The sequence below is a fragment of the Austrofundulus limnaeus genome, unplaced genomic scaffold (assembly GCF_001266775.1).
Source record: "Austrofundulus limnaeus strain Quisiro unplaced genomic scaffold, Austrofundulus_limnaeus-1.0 Scaffold200, whole genome shotgun sequence".
NCBI classification, from domain to species: Eukaryota; Metazoa; Chordata; class Actinopteri; order Cyprinodontiformes; family Rivulidae; genus Austrofundulus; species Austrofundulus limnaeus.
In genome coordinates, this window is record NW_013952602.1 from 849,709 (window position 1) to 859,884 (window position 10,176).

Genomic DNA, 10,176 nt, shown 5'->3' on the forward strand with positions numbered 1-10,176 from the left:
CTCCATCTACGCTACCTGTGCACTTTCTGTTCCAGCTCCAGTGCACATCTCACCTCACCTGTTCACACCTGAGAATGTCACCCTGATAACATAATAAGTTCCCATAGATWATTGAAATAATGACTCGTCAAACTTAAGCTTAATAACCTAATTGCATGTATTTCTGACATTAATACGTGTGATTCATAAGGAAAAAAAATACAAAAAGTGCAAGACATTAAACAGCCCCCCCCCCCGTGGAAGATATTTTTGAATGTTGTGTTGGTTTGACGATTAAAAATGGGCTTTTTAAGTGAATTGTCATACGCCTATTCAGACCATGTAAAAGTGTAATCTAAAAGTGCAGAATGTGTTCAAAAGCWTCATCCTAAAATTTCTTTGGTTGAYCACAGCMGCRGTGATATCAAACCAATTATATTCCAGACAAATTGCACAAGAATGCTTTTTTAAGCTGTAAAATTTACAGTGAGAGATCAAATAATGCGTTTGTTTTTTTCTTATATTTCTTCTACACTTCTCTGGATTAAAGTTCTTATTTTCTGCTCCATTTTTTTTTCAGCATGGGGGTTTATGAAGAGAAAAAGGAAACATGTGGAACCATCTGCCTGAAGTACCTRCTGTTTACCTTCAATTTTCTCTTTTGGGTAAGTTACTGTTTGAGTGCATTGAGCTCTAACCTATCAAACACATGAATCTTTTTTTAATTCAAACCCAAAACATTTCAGAGTACCGTACTTAAAAAAATTAAATAAAGATGTGCAAACTAAGCATTTATTTTCTTAAATTAACCAAATGCAAATTGTACATTTTTACATCATGTTGAAAAGCTCAGACTGGCCACTGGCTGCCACTTTGCAGTTTACAGGAAAATACATTTTCCAGAATCTGAGTTGCTTCAAACTTATTTCAAGATTTATTTCCGAATTTTCCTATTTCTAAACTTACTATAAAATAATATATCTAAAATTGGAATTAATTGTAAAAATAACATTTGTATGGACGGCAATAAAACAAACAAACAAACAAAAAAAAAAACACACACACACACAAGGTACTCAAAGTTTCTCGCCTGGACGTGGATTACTGGGAGCTCCAACCTGGAGCCAGACCTGGAAGAGAGTTTTCTAATGTAATTGCTGTTAAAACCGAAGAAGTGGTCAAATATTGTTAGGTGATTATGAAATCATCAGTCAAAGTTGCAACTCAGTTTGCAGWCTCAGTCTTTTGCAGATTTTTTCATAGTACCTAACTACTAGTAGTTTGCTGTAATTTTGCAGAAATAGTAAATACAGTAAATATAGTAAGGAACATTTTTTTATTAAGAACAAGAAAATTTACTAACTTTGTAACATAAAAATAGTCTAAAATTAAATTCCATATAAAAATAAAGTACTATACAGTACGTGACGCATGCTTTGTGCAGAATTTCCACTTTTTAACAGTTTACGGTACAGTAGTAACTGTACGTAGTGTGTTTAGTGTAATTAGTGTAGCGTAGTGTGTAGCTGTTAACTGTTTTGCTCTAATGTTTGTTTGTTTGTTTGTTTGTTTGTTACTGCATTATGATACCACCCAAATGAGCTGCAGGCCATTTTTGTACTGCATCCAGTATTTTTAAAATTTTTTCCCAATTAGCAGGTACTTCAAGAACGTAACTCCCGGAAAAATTGGGGCTTCACTGTAAAATAAGTCTTTACTGTATTTACTGTAAAATAAATCTTTTTTTTTTTCAAGCATGAGAAAGTTCCAGTTAAAGTTTTCACAAACCAAGTTCTGTTTAGGGATTRGCTAGTTTTCTAAATCCAATCCTCAACAAAAAGGAGGGTTACACAAYACTTCCTTCCATTCATCCATTAATGAGAATATTAACCTTCTTACGTTATCAATAGGGAGAGTTTTGTGATGAAACTTCATGAAAAAGTTAGCAAAATATTTTTATCACTCCCTAAATAGATTCCAACTTTTTGGTTTTGGTCCTTTTCTCAGTTAGCTGCACCCTAATTGAAACACACACACACCGAACAACAGCAGTATAGTGACACTTTCGTTTTTCAGATTTAAATCTTTATTCTAGCCAAAGGAATTCAGTGTAATAAATYTGAAGCTACTTTTAACTTGTGCCAGATATTCTGWGTGTAAACTAATTTTCAAATGCAAAGTGTGGGCATGTGCAAAGGGAAGATGTSTGTGATTTTCACTCAGTCTCAGTGTGAACTCTCACTAACACTAACCCATATGTGAAAAAAAAATCTGTCTGCCAAAGATTCAGAGCTTTGTGAAACTGGCAAACACCATCGTTTTTTCTCTGTTTTGGGAAGTGTTAGAGTGAATGTTTTAGAGCAGATTCAGTTTGTCTTTTCTTTTACAAAGTGTTTTAGTTAGACAAGGACAAAAATATAAACAGAAAAACAAAAGACTTAAAAGAACTAAACTACAATAAATACAGTCTAATAGTAACTATAAAAACATACGTATGTTTTAAGACCATTTTTAAAAGTATAAAAAATACTCCATTCTCAGGTTTTTTAAGGAGAGGTTTTCCAAAGTTTGTGGCCATAATGACTAAAAGCAGGCTTATCCTTTTTCATTTGGCACTTTGGTACCACCAGTGGATTGTCTTTGGATGGTCCAGTTGGAGCACACCTGGTAATTTTGTCACTGAGATTTACGGCGAGGCAAGACCGTTAAGGCACTTAAAAACTAATAATGAAAACTTAAAATCCAATCTAAAAGTTCCAGAATTTAGTGTTGGTTTCCTCGTGTTCCTTTGTGTGTTGAAATTCTAGCAGCGGTGTTCCACGTAGAGAGAAAGGAATGTTTAAAACAGTTACTTATTTGATAGGCCAGGGAAGAGTGAATTGCAGTAATCTAACAGGAAATTAAAGCACATGCTCACTTTTTGTTGTTAGTTTTATTGAGCCTTTGAACTTTGGTGATAGGGATCGCTTTCAAAAAATAACTCTTAAATTCCTAACCATGTTTTTTATCCTTGAAGGAAGGACAATCACAGCATGCTACTCTATCCTTTTTTTGCAGCTCATTTTCAATCAGCAGAATCTGAAAATGCACACACTAAATTTACATAAAGATTCTTCACTCACAGCGTGAGTGAAGAATCACTTCACACAAGTGGAAACAGCTCACTTTTTAACTGAAGTGACCCTAATAATTCACACAGTTCCTGTTTAAATAAATGAAAGCTAGTTAAATATCAGTGTGAACCCTCTCAGTTATCCRAGGTTCACTCTTGTTTTAACTTGTCACAGTTCATCTTTCATACTCAAAAAGAGAAAAGTACTGTTCACTTTARTTGGTTTGAAACAATAGCTTTTAGTACAGTTTGTTGAATAAACATACCTTTTCTTTAAGYAAGGTTACAAAACAAGCCTATCAGGAAACCAGTCAATAAAATAAAAAAATGATAAACCTAGTGTTTGCTTTAAATTTTGTTGTATGCTGTGATAACAATGACTATTTATCTGTCAGTCTATTAACTGAGCATGAACACAGGGTGTAAATCTGGTGTACTTAATGAACACATGTAAATCACATCCCTTATAGAGAGTAACTCTTTCACAAGTGTTTCACCTTATAATCACCAAATTCAGAAGTCCCAGTTGTTCCCGTTAGGTGTCGCCAAAGTTTGCATTTTCTCTGTAAGCCTTCACATGATGTATTGAACACAATTCACAAAATACTGCGGTTTATTGAGTAGAAACAACGCAGACACACCAACGAGATGATCACACAGATTACTCAGAGCCTTGACTGTTCTCAAAGAATCGTTTTATCTGCCATAAAAGGCAGAAGTAATACTGAATTTATCTCTCGAAGTTATTTATAGCTGATGACAGGGTGCTCATTTGTAGGTGTTCCTTTTAGTGAAGCAATCACTGAATATTTATCTGAATAATGCTGCCATTTGCAGGCCTAGAAGATTTACTGGATCACCGTTAAATGTGGTTTTAGACTTAAGTGAAGATGTTCAGTGTGTTGGATGTGCACTACAACAACTGTCTAAAAAAACCCACAAAAAAGTAAAAAGAGGAAAGTTATGAGTTTCGTTTTAAAAGCAGTTTGTTCTTCATGTGGCATGACTCATGTCCAGCAGTTTTTTTCTGTTTTTATTGTCACCATGTCTTTGGGTGTGGTTCTGTTTGACTCAGAGTTTAACTATAGTCTGAGACCAAATCCTCCTTAAACCACAGCAGTTATTTGCTGAATTAAACATTTATTTTCTGTCTAAAACACAAACCTTGTTAATACTTTTAAAAGTTGTGACAGATATTAAACCAAAGCTTATTTTCTCAGTAAATTAGCTATTTTTTTTTTGTTGCTATTTTTGTCAGGAATCTTCTCTCTTAATAGTTATTTTTAATTAATGGTGGAAAAATGTTTCTTCACATTTTTTTCCGAGTGAGGGTTAGCGAACTGGTAAATCTAAAACTTGAGGTATAAAGTTTACTCTCAAAAGTACTATCTATTTTTTAATGAGAACAATTGCTGTAAAACACAAAAAAGAGCTCTAGATGATTGACAGAGTAGCATCGGTGCTTTGAAATGAAACTTTTCAAAGCACCGGGGGGAAAGAAAGATGGGAGGAAAAAAAGAACTTTCTGATCCACTTCAGCAAAAATTCTCTTATCTGAGCTGAATGTTCATTTAAGTTCTTTCACTATCACATCATTATCAGTGATATGTGATTATAGAGTCCTTAATTTCAAATTATGCATACAGATGGGCCACGGTTCAGAGAATCTGCATGTGGATAGTTGGTGTCATGATGTTTGCCTGATAAGAGTTTTATATATAAAGTTTGAGATGACGTTTGCAAGCCAGTGTCATTAAGGGCTATTTTATAGGACCCTGAACACAAGTCGCAATGCAGGAGATCAAACAAATATCAGCGTTTTAAAGTAACTAAGTACAGATACTAGGGCTGTGTATTGGGAAGAATTTGGCGATACAATACATATCATGACAGAGGGGTCACGATACGATATATCCCGCTAAATTGCGATACTGTAAGCAAGGCAGTATATTGTGATATATTGCGATTTTTTTTTGGTCCAAAAATTCTGTTAAATAAAAACCTCTTACTGGGAAACAAATGAAAAACAAAAATTCATTGTCTCATTAAATTCTATTACATAGACATGTGCTAGCTTTCTGTAACGTGAAGGTTGACTACAGTTGGAAAAAAGAGCGCACGAGACACTTAATTTGGTTTAAAATACATTCTGATAAATAAATAACTGTTACCTTCCCTCAGCTTAGAAGGCAGAGGGTGTCGGTCTTTTCCACTCAGATTCAGCTATCGGAGCATGAAGCTAATGTTTACTCGTAATGCTAATGCTACCCTTACTCTCTGGCGCTCAAGAGGTAGAGGTGCCAAATGCCTAGCTCACTGCTGCKAACTAGTGGTCAGAGGCTGAACTACAGCATAAAAATGAATGGCTGGCAGGAAAGTTGACTTTTTAAACCTTAATAAAAAATCGATACAGGGCTTTAGAATATCGAAACAGTATCGGGATATGAAATATCGCGATATTGCAGTGTATCGATATTTTCTTACACCCCTAACGGATACTTTGTTACTATACTTAAGTAGAAACTTTGGTTATCTGTACTTGAGTAATTATTTTTCAGCCTACTTTTACTTCTCCTCACATTTTCACACCGTTATCTGTATTTTCTACTCCTTACATTTTTTTAAATAAGAAGTAGAAAGTTGTTACTTCCATTTCATTCTGGCTCCTTATTGTTAAAAATAATACTATCCTGATAAATTGTGCCTCCCATATGAATTTAATTGTGGTTGGATGAGAAGTATAAATAAATACCATTCTGGCACAGAATTAGTTTGTGCACAATCCATSAGCTGCACCCCTTAAGAATTTTGTATTTTTTATTTTTTGGAGAGGTCACCTCCCAAGAAATATCATTTTAGATAATCTAACTGCTCGTTTTTACTAAATACTTTTATTTTTGATACTTAAGTACAAAAAATTCTGATACGTTAAGACTTTTACTCAAGTAATATTGTTAGAGGAGACTTTAATTTTTATCAAAGTAATTTTTATGATAATATACTTGTACTTGTACTCAAGTATCACTTTGAGGTACTTTATACGCTGACAAATATCCAGCAAATAAAAAGGTACCACAAAATCATGCAACCCAGGAGCTAAAAGGAAGGTTAAACATGACAAGAACTATGTAAGAGCACGTTTAAAGACCTGACACTGAACACCATTAATGATGATTAAAAAACAATAACAGGAGTGTAAATACWGAAGGAGTTAACTAAAGTCCATTGATCTATTCTGTACCAACTTTTCCCATGCAGAATCTTTGGACAGAAAGATAAGGTACACCCTGATAGTTTTGGTGGTTGTTGTCTTTCCTCCACATGTCACMGATCAGCTTACTCTGACCAACAAATTAGGGCTGCAGGGTCACAGATGGATCTGAATGATGTTCTGCTGCAGAAATAATTTTTTACGAGTTCTAATTCTACCATTACGAACAAAAATGTTAAGCGCTGTCTTTAGAAAGTTTGCGGTGGTTTGTATAACACTAATTTAAACTTTCTTGCGCTCAGATTTTTTGTTTCAGGTGTTGTAATTCGAGGATGTTTCCCCGACCAGAATGTCAGTTACATGTTCCAGTCGGACCTCTAGCAGAAAGCAGGATCTCATCGTGTGCTTCTCCCTCTCTCTCTCTCTCAGTTGGCAGGAGGAGTTGTGATAGCGGTGGGTGTTTGGACCTTAGTTGAGAAGAGCGACTACATCAGCCTTCTCTCCTCCAAGACCTACGCTGCCTCTGCCTACATACTGGTCCTGGCTGGAGTCATCGTCATGGTAACTGGCGTGCTGGGATGCTGTGCCACTTTCAAAGAGCAGAAAAAGCTGCTGCGAGTGGTAAGAGGTCACATTAGGATAGAAAGATAATGCACACTGCCCACAACTTCACACATTATGAAATATTATAATGTGTAAAAACCATCTGTTCTGCTAAAGCTGAACTGAAGGAATAAAAACACATTTTTCCTGCTGCGTCAGCAACTTTAGGCAGTTTAAATTATGACAACTGAAAACAGAGGTGGGCAGATATACAGCTATTTACTGAAAATATAAAGTATGCATGTAGAGAAAATATCACTGAATGTACTTTATTAAATGTTTTGTGATTTGTTATTTTACTTTTAGCTCAAAAAGCAGAAAAGATAAATATTAGTGGAGTAAAAGTATAACTACAGTATATTACAGTTTGGTACATACCTCGGAGTGAGGGTCAACGTTCAGAGCAACAAGAACAAAAACAAATTCCAAACGCTAGTTGTTATTTATTGGAGGTTTTATTTAAATACAGACAATATATTATTTTAGGTGACTATGAGTTCATAATTATTTTTTCAGACATTTTTTACTGTTGATTATTCAATGGATGAAAAATTTCTTATAGTTTTCCAAACGTGAACACTTTGTCTGGATGAAAACATGACAAAACCTGACATTAAACAAATAAAAAAAAGCAAACTACAAAATAAAAGTATTAAAATATTCACGACATACATTAAAGCTCAGTATTTAGTGTCACTGTTTAGGATCCACTAATGACCGCCCTATGAAATTTGGGTTAGCTAAAACAAATATTTATTTTTCTTATTTGTTCCCGCATTCGGTTGTTTTTCTTTTTTTCATATCTGCCTGTTTTTATTATCTATCTTTAGAATAAATGGCTATTTTTATGGTTGCAAATATAGAATAAAGAAATAGAATTTTCTTCCTGTGAAATAGTTTTGTGAAATATAAAAAAAAAATCTCCTAAGTCCGTATGATTTGATTTTTTTAAACTTCACACCTGCTTGCAGTGCATCTCTCTCCCGTTCGCTTCTTTCTTTTTTTTTCAAATGCTGGATGCGTCCTGGAGAGTTGAGATAAGGGCAATGAATCACAGTGAAAGAATGCACTTGTCGGCAAGGAGAGATGCTATCGAGATTGTTAATAGAGGGTGAACTTAAGGGCGAGACGGAGGGGGAGCGCTGTAGGATAATTGTTTTTCTTTTGCCTTTGCTTGAAGTGCTTCACTGGTTTCTGTTGAAAATTCGGTGAGTGACACGGGTCACAAGTTCTGACAACTAAAAAAAGCTCATTTTTATTCAACGTACAGTATCTGTTGTATTTTGCTGTTATAAGGTCTAAATAACTCAGCTGCAGCCCCTTTTGATCAAAGGAAAGAACTTTTAGGGACTATGTTTTAAATGTTTGCACTGAAACAAAAAAAAAGGTCAGAAGATATGAAGAGCAGAACTGTTGTACTAACTTAAGATGTGTGTATTTAATTTTGAAGTGGYATTTGTGATAAATCAAAACAATTTTGTGACCAACTGGTGTTGCCAGGTTAATTGAGAGCAGCAAGTTCATGTATAGCTTTTTTTTTTCATCAGGATTATTATTCGTAGTTGTGATACTTCCTGTTATTACAACAAATCATTTCTATACAGTATAAAATAAATCTTTCAGTCTTATTTGAAAAATGTTTTTGTCACCATAAACAATTTGATATTTAGTTGAGTTTATGTTTTCATCACAAAGGTGTTGAGCTGCTGAGAGGACAGAGAATTCAGGCAGTAATCAATGTCTTATGTCTGCATAAACCAGAACAAAACAATTCCATTAGGGCAATCTGCTGGTAGCCAAAAATATGGAGGAACCTCGGCTACAATTTTTCATCTTTTCTTGTTACATAAAAGAAGCAAACAATCTGAGAGCATGTTTAGTTGACTTTAAAAGGTAAATATGATAGCAGCAGTACATGTTTTGTAGAAATGTTCTTTTCCACTGCTGGCAGAAATTAGTTGTGACTGCATGTTATATCTCTCATATTTCATGTATAACTAATAGAATGATCAAACAAACAAAATATAACAATAGTTTCATAAAAGAATAAATACAGACGTGAAAGAGCACTGTTTAAAAAGACCCTAAAAGCGGCCCTGCCTCCACCTGAAAGAGAGGTAAAGAGAGAGACGAGCCAGCTGCACAGTTTGTGGTGCTTTAGATCTTGGGATTAAACAATATTAACACTAAAAGAGGTAAAGTTGTTTAAACAAAAGTGTAGCAATGGTATGTCTCTATTTAGGTTCTGAATTTTTCGCTTTAACCCCTAATTTACACTACTTGCGTTCTGTCTCCGCTGCGCTCCGCTGCGCTGCGCAGGTCGCAGCTGTGCGTTTCAAGTCCAGTTTACACCACCTCCACTCCACTCCGGTCCGACAGATGTGCAGGAAGCAGATCGCGCGATAAATTCAGTGATAAGTGTGGAAGTCACAGCAAAAAATAATTAATTCTGTGAAAGATGAACTCCAAACACAGCTGAAAACAATGATATAAAGCCTTCTGGTATCTATGTTGAAATTGTCTCGCTGTCSGCTTTCTGAAACTTCTGATTTCAAAATAAAATCCACATGTATCGTGTGTGTACACACGTGCTTCATGTTACATGTTTCCATCTGCTTCCCAAACAGAACAATACATTCTGACAGCATTTGTGTAGAAATATATCCGTAAATTTATTAATATAGCTGCAATTTCAACGTTATTCRGACAAATTATCCAGCCTAAAAGTGTCTTATTTTGAAAATACAGATGTTGTGCTCGTTTCTTTTCCTGTTGGTGCGACGTAATCTTTAAAAATTGACTCCGGCGCTGCTCCATTGTCCGGCAAAAATAGGATCTGTTCTAATTTTGACGGAGCGCCGTCCGCTCACCGCCGCCGTGCGCAGCCAGTGTAAACACTCTCATTGATTATAATGGGTGCGTATTTGCTGCGGAGGTCGGACCGGAGCGGAGCGGAGACGGAACGCAAGTAGTGTAAATTGGGGSTTAGGGTCAAATATAAAACCTAAATTGCAGTTTTCACATAAATTGAGGAACAAGGTGTGAATTGAGTTTAGGTTAGTTTTAGGGTCAGTTAGGTAGGTGGGTATCTGTGAGGTAAATTTTAGGGTAAATGGTTAGGGTTAGGCTATAAAATATCAGAAAAATGAATGGAAGTCAATGGAAAGTCCCCACAAGGATAGAGAGACATAGTAGGTGTGTATATGTGAGTGTGTGTGTTTCTATCCCTCGAGCTCGAGCCACTTCTGCATCGTTTAAAGAAACTTAACAG

General features: G+C 35.3%; 1 protein-coding gene across 2 annotated transcripts in view; it reads left to right on the plus strand.

Annotated features, from left to right (window-relative positions):
• Positions 1-10,176, plus strand: part of cd151l (CD151 antigen, like) — a 35,897-nt gene that overhangs the window by 6,327 nt on the left and 19,394 nt on the right. For both annotated transcript variants that reach the window (XM_014018742.1, XM_014018741.1), the window contains 2 exons: positions 560-644; positions 6,732-6,923. In XM_014018742.1, the coding sequence (XP_013874196.1) occupies positions 561-644; positions 6,732-6,923 (276 nt within the window). In that variant the 5' untranslated portion in view covers position 560. The remainder of the gene's footprint in view (positions 1-559; positions 645-6,731; positions 6,924-10,176) is intronic.